The 17,629-nt window shown below is 40.6% G+C and overlaps 1 protein-coding gene across 1 annotated transcript in view; it reads left to right on the top strand.

Moving 5' to 3' along the window:
* The window catches only part of Crkl (CRK like proto-oncogene, adaptor protein), a 32,303-nt gene extending 16,248 nt beyond the window's left edge, over positions 1 to 16,055 (top strand). Inside the window, exon 3 of the mRNA XM_047562033.1 lies at positions 12,422 to 16,055. Coding sequence (XP_047417989.1) covers positions 12,422 to 12,556 — 135 coding nt within the window. The 3' untranslated portion in view covers positions 12,557 to 16,055. The remainder of the gene's footprint in view (positions 1 to 12,421) is intronic.
* The last annotated feature ends 1,574 nt before the right edge of the window (positions 16,056 to 17,629 follow it).

The following is a 17,629-nucleotide window of genomic DNA, read 5'->3' on the forward strand; positions in this document are numbered from 1 at the left end:
TGTCATCATTCTTGCTGCTTTTCAATAAATGAATTGGTCCTGTTAATTGATTTGAATGGGAATACATGGTGACCAGTGTAAGGTAAATCAAGGTGGGTGTCCCCAATCCTTAGGAACAGCAGAACTCTCACCAGCTAAGGTGGCGCACATCTCTGATCCCAGCAACTTGGAAGGGTGAGGCAGTAGGATTGCAATGGGCCAACCTCAGCAATTTAGTGAGACTGTTTCAGAATTTAAAAATAGGGGCTGGGTTTGTGGCTCAGCAGTAGAGGGCTTGCCTAGCACATGTGAGACATTGGGTTTGATTCTCAGCACCTCATGTAAATAAATAAAAAAAGACCCATCAACAACTAAAAAACAATTTTTTTAAAGTGGGGGAGGCTGGGATGTGACTCAGTTTTTAAACCCCTCTGGATTCAATCTCTACTACCCCAGAAAACATTAGAGGTCTCTAATGCCCTGGATATATAGTGGGACTTGAAGGTCTCCTAGGAAAAGCAGGTCACATCTTACAAGAAAGTTATCAGGCTGAGGGAAGGCAGTGTAGCCCTTTCCAAAAAAAGACCATTGATCAGCAGAAAATACTTGTAGGAAGGGTGCTTTTGTTAGGTTGGTTTTTGTTTTTTGTTTAAAAAACAACAACAACAACAACAAAAACCAAACAAACCAAACCTGTGTTCAAAGTTGCATTCCCTGACACTGAAGAAGCAAGGTGATTAGGGAGATATTGTGGACCTGTGTTCAAGTCCTGGTTTTTACTTGTGTAATCTTAAGTGAATTATGTAAGGCTAACCTAAAAAGCAGCCTGGCTCTAAGAGTTGATGTTTGTTCATTAAGGACCCATTTAGGTAGCCACCCCGTAGGGTGCTTGCACTAAGGAGCTTACCATCTAGTGAAAGGACAGAGACAGAAGCCAGCAGTGTGAGTAGATGGGGACGTTGGCAATATAGGTAGATAACGGTCTGGAAAGCCTTCTTGGAGGAGTTGTGACCCTTGAAGTGAGTTTTTTGTTTGTTTGTTTGTTTGTTGGTGCCAGGGATTGAACCCAGGGGCACTTTACCACTGAGCTACATCCCGAACCTTTTAAATATTTTATTTAGAGACAGGGTCTCCCTGAGTTGCTTAGGGTCTTATTAAGTTGCTCATGCTGACTTTGAATTTTTGATCCTCCTACCTCAGCCTCTCCAACCTCTGGGATTACAGGCATGCACCACTACTCCTGACTTGAAATGAGTTTTGAAAGATGAATAGAAGCTAGCTGGGCAAAGTGGGGGAAGGCATTCCTGAGAGGGAAGAACTTGCATGAAAGTGATTAACACCACTGAATGTCTGCAAGTAGGTCAGCACATTCAGCATGCCAGGCAAAGGACAGAAGTAGCAGAAGACAAAGGGGGAAAGTGGGCTTTTGCCATACCACATGAACTGAGGAGATAACAATTTTCTTGGAATGCCTTCATTTGCAGGATGAAGCAGCCAGTTTCCCACAACTGAAGGAAATTCTGAAATTTGTAGGCAATTTGCCTTTTTTATTTATTGATTTTAAATTTACAGCAGATCCTTGATTTCCCTTTAAGAATATTCTCACTGGTATTCCAGTATGCTTTCTGACTGAATAAGAAATTTCTTAGCATCTTTAAAATTGTGCTTAGTCTTGGGTACCCACATTCTTGTAAAGAGTGTTTACTGTATGAAATTTTGTATCCAAGTATCTAAATTGAAAGTCTGTTGCACATTTCTGATGCTGTGAGTTAAGAAAACAATTGGTGATATGAGCTGGGGGTCTGCAGGAGTCAGTCAGTGGAACAGATTCTGTGGAGGGAGAATAACAATTACTTAGACTGCAAGTGAAACTTTAAAAAGTAATTCAGGATAGAATGATATAAATCAAGGAGAAAAACAAGTTTGTCATCCCATCCCCTATCTCCCACCCCCTGTACTGGGGATCAAACCCAGGGGTGCTGTATCACTGGACTACATTATTTTGAGATAGGGCTTTGCTTAGTTGCTGAAGCTGACCTTAAACTTGGGATTATCCAGCTTCAGCCACCCGGGTTGCTGAGTTACTGACATGTGCTGCCCTGCCTAGCTAACCAGAATTTAAAAACCCTTTAGGTCATTTAGCCATTTTCCTAATGCATAAGCCTTATACATGTCAAAATCCATGGCACTCTAGTCTCAACTTGGACACCTCTTAAAACATTTACTCGTTAGAGCTTTATCAAGTACTGATTAAGAGGCAGACTAGAACAGTACAGTAGTGAACAAAACCATATTTATGTCCTTGTGGAGTTTCTGGAATTTATAATCTCTTAAGGTGATTTGTTCTGAATTGTATGACTCCAGTAGTTAATAAGTTCTTACATTTTAGCAATCTACAGGAAAAACAATCTACATGCAGCCTCTTTCCTATGTTTACATAGCCCAGTGTTCTTTTTGTTTGTTTTTTGGTACTGGGAATTGAACCCAGGTATGCTTTCCCACTGAACTACATTCCCAGACCTTTTCATTTTTCATTTGAGACAGGCTCTCCTCCTGCCTTAGCTTGCTGAGCTAAGATCACAGGTGTCACCACCACACCTGATTTAACTCTGAACTCTTGCTTCAGTGGGAGTGTATGCCTGACTTTAGTGATTGGAATTAAGTCCATGATCTTAGAGTTGGCCCTCTTGAATTTTTGTGTTGTTTTGGTATGCTATATGTACACCATTTCTGCATCATTTCTAATCCTAATTATATCATGTAGCAGGTTGATTAAGCCCCTCAATTTTATGTTACCTGCAGGTTTTGTAAAATAATTATTTAGGTTTTGGAACTAACATCCTCCTAGGCAGCCTCATCTGATTTATGTCACATATCTATGAAAAGACAGGTGAGGTTGGTCTGTTATGAGCCTATACTTATTACTTCCAAACTCCTTTTTTCCATTCTAAATCCTCACAATCCATCTGTTTGCCGATCACATTCAGAATTGTGTCCAGGTTTGATTTCAGACTGACCAGTTTGTTTTTATAGAATTTGTTATATTCTCTGGGGTATTTTTTTTTTTTTTTTAATTTTTAGTTGTAGGTGGACACACTACCTTTATTTTAAAAAAAATTTTTTAATATGTTTTTAGTTGTTGATGACCTTTATTTATTTTTTTATATGCAGTGCTGAGAATCGAACCCAGTGCCTCACATATGCTAAGCAAGCACTCTGCCACTGAGGCACAACCCCAGCCCTACCTTTATTTTTATGTGGTGCTAAGGATCAAACCCAGGGCCTCATGCATGCTAGGCGAGCACACTATCACTGAGCCACAACCCCAGCCCATATTCTCTGTTTTGATGTGAAACAGAGAGCCCTTCCTAGGTCTACCAGTGATTTCTCTGTGGCAGAAGACCAATCTTGGACTTTGGTTCCTGCTTGCCAACACTTTAATGTATATCTACCCTTACCAGCCTAAGAGTATCCTTTCATCTTTGGTATGTAGGTGTGTATGTATGTATTATGGCTCTCAGGGTTCTTAGTATGAATTTAGCATTGTCCTTAAGATACTTGCTCTTTGCTTCCCTCGGGGTCACCTATGATTGTATGCTTGAGATTTCTTCTTGGATTGTCTTTACCCGATTTTGAAACCTTAGCCATTGGATTTGCATGTAGTCTGAATTTTTTCCCCCCCTTTTTGTATTGGGGATTGAACCAAGGGTAATTTCCCACTGGTGTACATCCCAACCCTTTTTAATTTTTGCTGAAGCTAGCCTTGAACTTTGATCCTTCTGTTTTAGTTTCCTGAGTTGCCGGGATTACAGATATGCTCCTCCCAACTGGTCTCTGAATCTTTCCCAAGACCTATGGTATAAATTTCTTTCTCTTCTGTCCTGGAATTCTTAGTTTTCCACTTTACCAATCAGTGTTTCATTTGTGGGAATTAAATTTACATTAACAGTTTCTTTTCTTTTTTTTAATTTTTAGTTTTAGATAGACACAATCCTTTATTTTGTTTAGTTTTTTTTTTTTTTTTAAAAATGGGGTGATGGGGATTGAACCCAGTGCCTCACATGTGCCTCAACCCCAGCCCTACATTAACAGTTTCTTTATTGCTGTTTCTACTTACTGGGATGAAATAGCCTGCAAAGCAAATTTAGATTTCAGTGGTACTAGTTGGGTTTTTATTTTGTTTTATTTTATTTATTTATTTTTTCTCCCTCTCAGATGATTTCCTTAGGCCGGATGACCTATAGCTTATTCTCCATAGTATATTAGGTCTCTTCAAGGTCATTATGAAGCATCTTACTACTGATCCCCAGAGGCCTATGTATGATCACCGCCTTCTTTTTTGTTTGATTTGGTTAGAAAGGACTGGGAATGTAGCACAGTGGTAGAGCACCCCTGTGTTCAATCCCTTGTACTGGGGGTGGGGAAAATAATCTGTAGTGTGTTTTGCTCATTCTCTGACATCCAGAGCTCCTGTGATCCCCCCCACTTCAGGGGTGCTCTGCCACTGAGCTCCATCCTTTGCCTTCTCTTATTTTGATGTCTAAGTTGAGGGGGCTGGCCTCAAACTTATGTGTCTCCTGCCCCAGCCTCCTAAGTCACTGGGAATCAAGTAGTTGCCACCTCACAGATTCAGCACTCCTACCCTTGGTCTTTTTGTCAGGACTGAATAAGTATCACTTCCATCCTTCTGTCTTTGATGTGTCATTTGTCCTTCACAGCACCTAGTTTTATGAATTTTATTTACTTGTTTTCTTTAGTGCCAAAAGTACTTATATATCCTTGATCACAATACTGCCAGGTGTGGTGGCACACGCCTATAATCCCAGCAGCTTGGGAGGCTGAGGCAGAGGAAGCAGGTTCAAAGCCAGCCTCAGCAAAAGTGAGGCACTAAGCAAAGCAACTCAGTGAGACCCTGTCTCTAAATAAAATGAAAAATAGGGCTGTGGATGTGGCTCAGTGGTTGAGTGCCCCTGAGTTCAAACCTGGTACCAAAAAAAAAGAAAAGAAAAAGAAAAAAAAAAAGAGTAAAAATATTCAGAAAGTCCTTCAGAGTTTAAGGTTCTAGGTGTTTTTGTTTTGTTTCTATTTTAAAGAGACAGAATCTTGCTATGTTGCCTAGGCCGATCTTGAACTCCTGAACTCAGAAAATTCTCCTGCCTTAGCCTCCCAGTTAGTTGAGACTATTGGATGTGTAACACTAGTGCCTGACTCTTGAGGATTTTGTTTTGTTTTGTTTCAGTGGTAGGGGTTGTCTGTTTTTTCATGTTTTTAATAACACTTTTTTCTTCTAGCATATATTCTCAGTGGGTTATGAATCAGAGATGTATATATGTAGGGGGGGTGCTGGAACTTTAATCCAGGGGCAGCCTACTGCTGAGCTACATCCTCAGCCCTTTTTTTAATTTTTAGACAAAATAAAAGTTGGTGAGGCTGGTCTTGAACTTGTGATCTTCCTACCGCCAGCCTGAGAATAGATACCTTCCCCAGGATGAGAGATAATTATTTTTAAAAGATTTTTGTTTCTCTTAATGTGTAAATTGGGTGAAAATACCATGAAGTTGGGACCCTACTGGGTTTCAGGTAAGGCCTGTTCCAACCTAGTCCATTCATCGATTCATTCATTCTTTCTCTTTTGGTACTGGGGATTTAACCCAGGAGTGCTTTACCATTGAACTATATCCCCCAACCTTTTTTATTTTATTTTTAAATTTTGAGACAGTCTCTCTAAGTTGCTCAGGGCCTGGGTATGTAGCTAAGGCTGGCCTTGAACTTGTAATTCTCCTATCTCAGGCTCCTGAGTCACTGTGATTACAGATGTGCACCACCATGCCTGGCCAGCCTAGTCCTTTATGCTGACTTCCTCTGTTTTCTGTATCTGGTAATAGCTGCTGAGTAAGAAGAACCATCAGCAAGGGGTCTCACAGTTTTATTTTCATTCTTGCCCTAGGGGCAGATGGCACCAACCTCATTTTTTTACACACTTAGAACTTGAGATTTGTATCATTCTCTGGAAGTCTTTCAGGTAGTATGTGGCAGAGCACCCACTGAGCCAGGTTTTTTTTTTTTTTTTTTTTTTTTTTTTTTTCTCTTGCAGTGCTGGGATTTGAACCCAGACCTCACACATGCAAAGCAAGTGCTCTACCGTTGAGCCCTCAGCCTTCCAAGTAGCTAGGATTACAGGTGTGCACTATGGCACCCAGCTCCTCAATTGTTTTTTGTTTTTTTTAAGCAATTGTCAGATGTAATTCATATCATATAGTTCATCCATTTAAAACAACAATTCAAGGCTTGGCATGATTCCGAATGTGTATTAAAGGGTATTATTGAGAGACTGAGAAGGCGACCTACAAAATGGAAAAAAAAACATTTGGAAGTCATATCTGTCAAAAAATTGAATGTCTGGAATATGTAAAGAACTTCTAAAACTCAACAACTAAAAAACCCAAACAACCCAATTTTTAAAATGGGCAAAGAACAGGCACCATGGTGCTCTCCTATAATTCTAACAACTTGGAAGGCGGAAGTAGGAGGATTGCAAGTTCAATGCCAGCCTTGGCAATTTCATAAGACCATCCCAAACCAAAAAAATGAAAGGGCTAGGAATGTACCTCAGTAGTAGAATGCCTCTGGTTTCCATTCCCAGTATCTGTCTCCTCCATACTCACTCTCTTTCTCTCTCTCTCCCTCTCCCTCCCTCTCCCTCCCTCCCCTCCCCCCTCCCCCCTCCCCCCTTCCCTCCCTCTTCAACTCCACACACACAATTGGCATAGATGTGTTGTTTATTTCTGAACTCCGTTTTTTTACATTTTTCTGTATATGTTCCCATATGATAATGCCATACTGTTTTAGTTACTGTAACCTTGTGTAATAATTTTGAGATCTGGAACTTTGAGTTCTCCATCTTTGTTGGTGTTTGCTACTGGGAGTAGATCATTTTGTTGCAGTTATTTTATTCTTCTAGATGTATTATAAATGGAATTGTTCATTAGACATGGAATCATCACTGATATTTGTGTGTTGATCTTGTACTCTGCAACTTTATTTTTATTTTTTTTTATACTTTATTTTTATATTTTTCATGTGGAATCTTTGGGAATTTCTGTATGTAGGATTGTGTCCTCTGAATAGAATTAATTAACTAATTAATTTGTTTATTGTGGTACTAGGAATTGAACCCAGCAACACTGTACCACTGAGCTACATCTCAGCCCCATTTATTTATTTATTTATTTATTTATTTATTTATTTATTTTTGTTTTTGTTTTTTTTTTTGCGGTGCTGGGGATTGAAGCCTTGTGCTTAGGAGGTAAGCACTCTTAACAACTGAGCTATCTCCCTAGCCCCCCCTTTTATTTTTTATTTTGCTAAGTTGCCAACACTGTCCTCAAATTTATAATCTTTCTTCAACCTTCAGAGTTGCTGAGATTACAGGCATGCACCACCACTCCTAATTTCACTTCTTCCTTAAAACCTACATTCTCTTGCATCCCAGCATAATGTCCTGTGATTCCTTTGACCTCTGCCTAATTCTAAAATAAAATCCCTGTGTTTTCATAAGAAGTGTTAACCAGTAGCAGTCCTTTTGATCCTTGAAGGATAATGGTGTTTTTTTGTTTTTGTTTTTTGCTTTGAGTATTAAAAATGAGTTATAGAGTTCATCATGGTGACATATACCTGTAATCCCAGCAACTTAAGAAGCTGAAGAAGAGGACTGCAAGTTTGAGGCCAGTCTCAGCAACTTAACAAGGCACTAAGTAACTTAGACCTTGTCTCAAAATAAAAAGTTGAAAAGGACTGGGGATATAGCTCAGTGGTAAAGCACCCCTGATTCAATCTTCAGTATGAAATGAATAAATAAATATCAGTTGGAGCTGATGTGCCTGTGATTCCAGCTATTGGGAAGAATGAGGCAGGAGGATTCTAAGTTTGAAGCCAGCCTCAGTAATTTGAGAGATGCAGTCTGAGAATATCAGTATGGGATGTGGAGGCTGGTGGAAAAGCCAAAAACCAATGGACAACCAGTATTTTGGCCTTCCAGGGCCTTGACTACTCTTTTAATCAAGTGCCAGAAGTCATATAGTAGTTATTTCTAGGACACACTGGACTGGAGGAATGAAGGAAACTATTGCTGACAGCAGGAAGTACATGCCCTCTTGTCTTCTCTTTGCGAGGTCTTTACTAGACAAAGAACAGTTCTTTTACTCCTAGTATATATGCTTAAATGTTTATTCCCCCATTTTAAGTGTAGTCAAGCAAAAACATACCATTTTAACATTCCTGTCCTGTCATGTCCTTTCCAGTGCCATGGATGAAACCCAGGGCCTCACATATGGCAAACTAGTGCTCTACCATGGAGCTACCTTCCCTTTGGACAATTCAAATAATGATTAGGATTGTCCAGTTTTATATGGTGAAAGTTTATAAAGATGGTACATCAGTTACATGCCTTCTCTTGGTCCATTGATAAGGTCAGTGACATTGTCTAGGCTTAAGTTTACTCTTTGAACCGGTTTGATACCCTCCAAAGTAAGTTTCATACTTGAAAGATGTACTCCTGACTATGTTATATAGCCTGCCACCCACAGTTCTGTGCAGACCTGACTATAGATCAACTTCTCTCACAGTTTTATCAAATAGCACTCAACCTCAGATTCTAAAATGGTAACTTCACAGCCATCTTGCTGCTCTATTCATTATTCCTTTTTGTAGTATGAGACAGTGCCCTCCTTCTGGATTCATAGCAAAAGGACCCAACCAAGGGAAACTCCTAGGATTAGATATGAAGCTTAGTGATAGAGGGTGTGCGGAGCATGCACAAGACCCTGAGTTCAATCCCTGGCACCCAAAAAGAGAAAAAGAGAAAGAAAGAAACTCGTGCAAGGCCAGAATGACCATCAGAAAACCCCATGCCAGTCTTTTTTTCCTAGGCTGCTCTTTGCCCTGTGTTGCAGATCCAAGTTCTCTCCGTTGAAGCAATAACTTCTTGCTTCTGAGCTCTATATTGTTAATTCAGTACCACTGTTTTTATACTGTGTTGTTACATAACAATGAATATCTGCCATGTCTGGACAGTGAATTATTTATTGTCCATCCCACAATGGACAATAGAAACTGACCTATTGAGAATAGGAACTGACCTGTTCATTTTCCATACAATAAATATTTAGTAAATCTTATTAAATTAATTAGTTAGGATTATGTGGAGAATATCCTATAAAGTGCCAAAATCAGCAATTAACTGAGATATGAATGTTCCTGGCAAGTTTCTGTATGTGACTCACCTTTTTCTCCGTCTTCCCATTGTCTTCTTCAGCTGCTATATCTATCACAGTAATTTATTAGACTTGTGTTTTTAGGCCTCCCTGTCATCTTTCATTCTAAATTGTCATTTTTCCTGTCCCCTTGTCGTTTTTGAGGGGACCTTTGTTACTAACAAGGTTTTGTGCTTGACTCTTCCTTTGGTGCTTCCAAAGGGCATGACTAATAGAGGGAGCTCTATTCAGTTACCATCTTCTTTGTAGGGTGTTCTAGTTAATAGTTCTCATGTAGTTTTCAATTAAATATTGTAAGAATCTTCTACAGTCAGAAGGAACCATACCTGGAGTCACTTGAGCAGTTTGCTGTAGTCAGGTATGGCAGCACCTGAACTTTCAGGAAATTTATCATGCTCTAAAGCTCATGACAGACTGCTGCACCATGCTACCTTATATTTGTTCTAAGGAGACAAAAGTTTATATACTTTGATCATAGATCTTAGATCTTATTTTTGTTTAGATATGTCTAATACTCAAGTTGTGTCTTTACGTATCCTAAGTACACAATGTAGAACATAACCCAGGGCTCTGATCAGAGTAAACATCTTGTCTGCAAAGACTACTGGGAGCTGCCTGAAGGGCCTTCCTGTGTTCATTGTCTGCAAGAGAGGCTTTATTGAGGACCTCTGAGTAGTCTTTAGGACTTGTTTGATTTTGCTAAGAGTCACTTATGTTTCTGTCTTCAAGTGTGAAAGAGCAGATCCAAGATTTCTTGTTATTAGCTTGGCAATTCCAGGCAAAAGCCAGGAATGTGAGAGGTTTTTATTTATTTTTTTGTGGTGCTGGAGATGGAGTCTAGGACATACTTGCTAGGCAAGAACTTGACTGCTAAGCTACATCCACAGTTCTGGAATGTGATTTTTAACCTCTTGAGATTTTAAAAGTATAATGGCATATCCTTGCACCTCTCATATAGTCTGTATCTAGAAAAGAGCTTGGCAAGTTTGAGAAATAGAAAAGAAGTCGTTGTGGTTGGAGGGGAAGGGCAGAGTGGCATGGAATGAAGTGGCAGAGCCAGATTAGGCAGAGCATGAAGATCAGAGTGCAGAAAGGAGGAGTTAGAGGGGGTTGACAAAGCAGAGCAATGATTTGGCTTTCTTTTATATGTTAAAAGGTCATTCTTTCTGGGCTGGGGAGATAGCTCAGTTGGTAGAGTGCTTGAAGACCCTGGGTTCGATCCCCAGCACTGCAAAAAAAAAGGTCATTCTTTCTGCCCCAACATCCTTAAACCAGCCACTTCTGCCCTCGAGAACCCTGCTTAACTGCTTGACTGTCTATCCCCAACTTCTGGGGATATTGGCTTACTAGTTTCTGATCTTTTCCCTAATTCTGCATACCTTCCCAGAAAATAGTTTACAAGAGATCTGTAACATACACAGAGTACAGAATGATAAAGCGGGTTCCCCTCCTTCAGACTACCATATGGTAGTGGTGTGTATTAGGAGTGAAGGGGTAACCGGAAGAACAGAGGATGGAGCTTCATTGGGGATGTCTGCCAGAATCTTGGAGGACAAGGACCTGACCTCACAGAAGCTTGCTTTCTATAAGTATCAGTGGGAACCTACCTGGTAGGGTTACTTTACAGAATACCACACAAAAGAGGGTCAGAGCAGAGGGAAGGGACAGAGGCAAGTGAAATCTTTGACTTAAAGCATCACAGAACATCATAAAGGTAGAGCACTAGAATTGGACCACCAGGAGGGCTTTGGTGAATGGGAGCAATATCCAGCATATGGGGTTTAGTTGTAGGAGAGGAGGTTGAAAGTTGGGATGATTGGGCTGATGTGACATAGATGGTGGCGGATGACTCAAAGCTTGGTGACTGGTTGGTAGAACCAGGTAGTGAGAGTCTGGGGGAACCTGAGGTAGGAATGATTAGCAAAAGGTGAGAGCACATTCACTTAGGCTGTGGGAATAAGTTGACCCAAGAAATAGGAGAAGGCTGCCTGGGGCAGGATTTTCAGGAAGGCAAGTTTTATTTTGTTTCTCAGATTTACCATATGTAACTTAGGCCAACTGAAATTAACAAACTTGAGGCAAGATATATGCCCTTTTGGCACCTGGAATCTAACCCTCCAAGTGCAGTGACCCACCTAGTAACCAGGAAAAGCAGATGTAACTCCTCCCAAGTCCTGTGTTAGAGCAGTGTAGTGGCAAGCTCCAGGAGGGCTGGCCTTCACACTGTATGGCCCCTAGCTGTGGCAGGTGGACTTCTAAATCTGCCTGCTCTTGTCAAAATGAAATATTACATGGAACCCAAATTATGACATGAAAAGTTTTTTTTTTAAGTGGTTTTTAAGTGGTTTTATGAATTAAATCAGGTGTGCCAATAAGCATGTGTTTTGCTTCTGAGCTACCCACACCTAAGAATTACTTTAAAAAGGAATGAGGAGGAGCTGGGAATGTAGTAGCTAAGTAGTAGAGGGATGTGGTCTTATATTGCCATCAGCATCCAGTTTATTTCTGACTTTATTTTGTTGCAAGTGGTGGTAGGTTTTTGATGTTTGTTTGTTTGTTTTACAAAACACAAAGGTAGATTTGGGGCTTTTTTAAGCTTTGACCTTGCTGTTTTGCAAAGACAGACTTTTTTTTCCAAGGAGGGTCTGCATAAAATGTAGCTTACGAGGGCAGCACAGGTTAATATGTCAGAGACTATAGCAAATTTGAATGTGCTTTTATAATAACTTTATAAAATTTAATTTTATAAAATTAGAAGTCCAAACAGGCATTTGTTGGACCCTTAAAGCACCTCCCTAGAACTCTGTGGATCTCCAGAACAATTTGAAAACCACTTGCCAAATCAAATTCCTGCTTTCTCTTGAGCAGACCTTATCTGGTACCCGTCATCTGGCAGTAGGTAGAATTTCCATCACCCTGTGTTTTAAGATGCTCAGAACTGGGCTTTTCCCAGTGATTTTCCCATAAAGGGAGTGAGAAATGTATAGGTTAGAGAGGCATCATTGCTGCTCAGAGAGTCTTGGTGACAACAGTTCCCATCTGATATGAATTGGAATAGAGAAGACATACCCCTGTCAGGGGAAAAATTAATCACTTCCTTTGGATAATGCTTGTGATTTTTCTTATTTGCAGAGCAATACTAACTTTGTTTTCTTTCTCCATTCCTGTAGGTTGGTGACATTGTGAAAGTCACCAGGATGAATATAAATGGCCAGTGGGAAGGTGAGGTGAATGGGCGCAAAGGGCTTTTTCCCTTTACACACGTCAAAATCATTGACCCTCAAAACCCAGATGAAAATGAGTGATTGCTGTTGCCCTGTTTTCTGCTGCTTTGTTGTTCTGCCTGTCATAGTCTTTGAAGTGGGAAAGCATTCTCTCTCATAGGCAAGTTACACTGCATTGCCAGCGTCCAGCTTTCTGCAGACTGATGATCTCTCATACACATTTGGAATGCACACAGCGGCTGCCTCCTGGCATCTGTATCATAGTCGTATTGTCAGAGTAGCCGATTTTAGAGTTCTTTTGGATCATAAACTGGAAATACTGGTGGAAGCACACAAGTGGAGAGAAGTTGACAAGGAAAGGATCTTCCTTCTCATCGCTGCCCCATTTGTACTTGGGACCGATTCTGTCATGTTCATCAGAGAAAGCTAGAGGCCATAGCGAGAGATCCTGCATGTCGCTGTTCTACAAAGCAGTGACTCCACCACCAACTTGTTTTTCCTGAACAACACAGGAAGTGAAACTTAAGGAAGAGAGAATTCTGTCCTAAACACCCCCTCCACACATAAAATCTGGATTTTCTTTCATTTTCTTTTGGTTTGGTTTGGTTTTGGAAGACTAATTGGACTTGTGTGTTCTGAACAGATTTTTAAGTAGCAGGTTAAATTTTTGTGATAGTCCAAGGAATGGCACTGCCTCTGAGCTAAACTGAAGCTGCTGTAACTAAAGGAATATGAAAAGAACAAGTCTGAAGTGTGAAGGCCTTTATTATCTTGGTTGTCAATAGTACCTTGTTTTGCCATATGGAAAATAACACTCACAATAAATCAGCAGTCATGGTGTGCCAAGCTATTTGCACAGCCTCTTGGATTACTTTGTCCCCAAAAGCATCAGTTAGGTGTGATTTGGGGAAACCTTTGCTTACCTTGTTTGCCAGTGACAAGAGTGGGGGTGAGGGAATGGAACATTTGGCCAATTTTCTCTCCCGATTTTTAGTAAATGTACCCCTTTTAAGTTATACAACTTAAATTTCTTTTAAAAGTGAGGTTCATAGAATCATTGAATTCCACTCACTGAAGCCCACCCAGTCCTTGCTGCCCCAGCTCAACCTTCCTGGACTGCTGGAGAAAGGTGGTGCTGCTGCTGTCGATTTCACAGACTATGTCGTCTATGATGCTTCCAAGCAAAGGATATGCAAACTGGAAATTGGTTCATACACTTGAGGTCTAGTGTTGTGACTAGGGAGAACCCTTAACCAGTTTACCATTAACCATTTGTTACTTTGTTGATATTAAAGTATTTCCCTGTTAGTTAAAAGAGACCTATTTATACAAGCCAGCTGGTCCAAGTGCAACTGATTGCTCCTCTGCTGAGCATGGCAGATAAGAATTCTGGAACCTTTATGTAGTACATTCTGCTCTTCCTTCTGGACCCTGGTGAAGACAAACTTCACCTCAAAATGAATATTGCAGAAATGTAGCAGCAACCTAATAAGTAATTCTATCATTTATGGGGCATCTGCTGCAACTATATCCCTATCTCTGGAGGCACTTAGGTTTTGAGGTTCAGAGCAATATATTCTGGTGACAGAATCAGCAAAATAGCCAGTGTTTCCATTTCTCTATCACTTTCTCTTTAAATCATTATTCCATCAGGCTGATAACTGCCATATTAAAGAATCTTAGTCTTAATAGCAATCAGTTGGAAAAAATACCACTGTGGCTGCCTGTCTGTGGTTTTCCTGGAACATGCTTAAGAGATCAGCCTCTTACCCAGTGAGAAATCTGGCCATCTCTTGGCAGTTGCCCTTTCTGGCTAAGTCTGTTTAGTGGCTTGTTCTGAGTTTAGCCCAGCTTTACACCCACAGGTGGTGGGAGTATGACAAAATTCTAAACTGCCTAGAAACACTGCTTGCCTTTTAGCCAGTGACCTGGTTCTACCCTGCCCTTGTTGGCATCTTCATCTGAGTGGAGTGTGTAGCCTTGATCAGAGAGGGCACAAACCCTAAGGTCTTTTAAAACCAGACATAGCTGAAGGACTTGGCACCTTTTGATTATAGCAGTTGGCTCAGATTATAAGCAGTAAATGGCCATTTTAGAAAGCGGGGTTTCCTTTCTACCAGGTCTACTGACCAATAGCAAGACCCACCCTGTAGGGAAGTGCTTCAGAAAACACCCCACAAACCTGGAGTTTGGTTCCATAATGAATTACTTCAGCTGATGTTTCCAGGGTTGCCTAGGAGAGTCAGCTCAAAAGTCCTGAGTTCTGAGTTCTCAAGATGTGTGCCAAAAGAAGTAACTTTTTGACTAAGAACCTTATCAGGTTTTTGTTTTGTTTTGTTTTGTTTTTAATTGGGTAGAGAAATTCTGTTTTTCACACTAAATAATGGGAAGCTGCACCTTTGCCTTGGCTTCAGTGCCTTGGTCCCCACCAGACTAGGAAGACGTTAGTACTTCATAGAGCACTGCACATTTGACCCAGGGGTGGGTTTCCTTTTATGACTGTTCATTATTATTACTTGCTCTTCTTTCCTTTGTTATAGAAAATACTGTTCTAAATTAATTCACTATGATTTTTCACCTGGAAAGGAAACAAATTATGTACTAGAAGGTATTGAGAGTCTGATTAAAAATTTATTTGTCCTGGAAAGAAGCTCTACTACTGGAGTCATCCTTGTCATTCGTGCACTGTTTGGTAACCACATAACAACATGGTTAACAAAGAGGGTGCATTGACCAGCTGCCATTGCTGACTTTAACTTTGGCCACCCAGACTCAACACCTTCTGTGCTCATGGAAAGGAGGAAAGGACTGCTGCACCCTCCTTGGAACTTTGTACCCCTGGCACTGTACTGGCCTTCCTTTACAGCTGTTTACAGACAAGACAGGCCTGAGACAAGATGGCCACTGCTCTTGTAACATTTGCTCAGAGGAATATGAACATTTTATTTTTTGAAAAGGGATGATGTGTTTTTGTGCCAGGTGTTTATAATTTAATCCTTTAATATTATGTTCATTAACCTCTTAAAATGAGTGAATTCTTGATTGTTTTAACACAGTACCTAAGACTAATGCTTTCTGTGGACATCACTGAGCTCTGCCTCAAACTCCACCCACTGGGACTGGAGAGCCATGTCCCTGGTAACTACTGTCAGTGTGAACACTGAGCTGGTTGTATATTCTAAAGGAGTAGAAGGACAGTTCTCTGAGACAGGATCGTTGTCCCTGCAGGAGGAACAGTGGCCTTGCTTCTTGACGGTCTTCACTGTGTGTTTTAAAACAACAACGTAAAACTCTTTTGACCTGTAACTTAAAGATCATAAACTTCAGGCAATAATATTTTCTGTGTAAGCTTTTAAAATTATTTTTGGGGATCATAGCTTGTTTTATTTTGTGCTATAAAATTAACAGTATTAAATGACTTATATTCTTAGAATACATTGAGTGTCTTTTCTTAACAGATTAGTGCCTTTTTATTTTTGTATTCCATTTTACGTTTCTGGTCCCAGCATCAAAACCCTTGTTTCCATGGCCTGTTTGTACATTGTCTCAATAAAATTTGCATCAGCCGGTGGTGGTGGCAGCTTTGGTGTTTCAGTGTCTACTCAGTCAGCCCCCACCAAGTTCCCCAGCACTTAAGCAGTGGTGAAAGCCCTGATGTTCCTCAGAGACCCTCCCTTCCCACCCCTACCAGGCAAAAACACCCCCTTTCCCAAACTCAGATATTTGGGTTGGCTCTCCAAAAGAGAAAAAGAATATTCTCCCATAGTGAGGGCATATGGGTGCTATAGGAGAGCCTGGTGCTCATTCTTGGCCTTCTGAGCATAAGACAGTGGTTGTACCAGCATGGAGAAATTGGGTTTTTTTCCCTCCTGGGGAACCATATCTGAAGGCTTCTGTTAAGTATTTGTTGAACATAAGCTAACCAGAATTAAATGGTTTCAAGTAGAAATCCTGGAAAGCTAGTATCCCTATCCCAGGCAGGGTGGGATATATCTGTCCCGCTTTCTTTTTTTTCTTTTTGGTACTGGGGACTGAGCCCAGGGGTACTTAACTACTGAGTCACATCCCCACCCTTTTTTATTTTATATTTTATTAGAGACAGGGTCTCACTAAGTTGCTCAGGGCCTTGCTAAGATGCTGAGGCAGGCTTTGTTTATTTATTTATTTATTTATTTATTTTTTTTTTGGGTGCTGGGGATCAAACCCAGGGCCTTATGCTTACAAGGCAAGCACTCTACCGACTGAGCTATCTCCCCAGCCCCTGAGGCAGGCTTTGAATTCATGATCCTCCTGCCTCAGCCTCCCGAGCCGCCGGGATTACATGTGTGCACCATTGCACCCAACCTGTCTGGCTTAAATTCTTTTGTGTTTTTGTCTATATATGATCTTCCTGATGAATTTTGGGGGAACTTCAAGGGACACAAAGTATTGGTGAGCCTTCTAATTTCCCTGAAAGGCTTACACATCCTTTTGCCAGGGCTCTGTCCTCCACATTCCTGTTATCTTTGACTTCCCCTTTATTCTGATAACTATTTATATTGAGAAGTCCAAATTTTATGTGTATATGTCCATGCACACAGTACTAGGGATTGTGCCCAAGGATGTTACATCCCCAGACCTTTTTCTTTTTTATTTTGAGGCAGGGGCTCCTTAAGTGCTAAGCCTGTCCTCAAAATTTGCAATCCTCCTAATCTCAGCCTCCCAAATTGCTGGGATTATAGGTGTGTGCTATTGTGCCTGCTGAAAAGTCCAAATTTTCTTACATTAAAACCTCAGTGCCAAGCCAGGTGTGCACATACCTGTAATCCCAGCAGACTGTGTAATCCCAGGAGGATTGTGAGTTCAAAGTCAGTCTCAGCAATTTAGCAAGGCCCTTAGCAACTCAGTAAGACCCTGTCTCTAAATAAATACAAAAAAGGGGCTGAGGATGTGGCTCAGTGGTTAAATGCCCCTGAGTTCAATCCCTAGTACCAAAACAAAAACAAAAACACTCAATGCCAGTTACCATTTATATAGAACTACACTGCTAAAATGAAGAGATTTGAACCACTGAACTACACTCCCCAGTTTTTTGTTTTTTGTTTTTTTTAAAGATACCAGGAATTGAACACAGATGCTTAACCGCTGAGCCACATCCCAGCCCCCTTTTAAAAT

The sequence above is a fragment of the Sciurus carolinensis genome, chromosome 8 (genome assembly GCF_902686445.1).
Source record: "Sciurus carolinensis chromosome 8, mSciCar1.2, whole genome shotgun sequence".
In the NCBI taxonomy this organism is placed as follows: domain Eukaryota; kingdom Metazoa; phylum Chordata; class Mammalia; order Rodentia; family Sciuridae; genus Sciurus; species Sciurus carolinensis.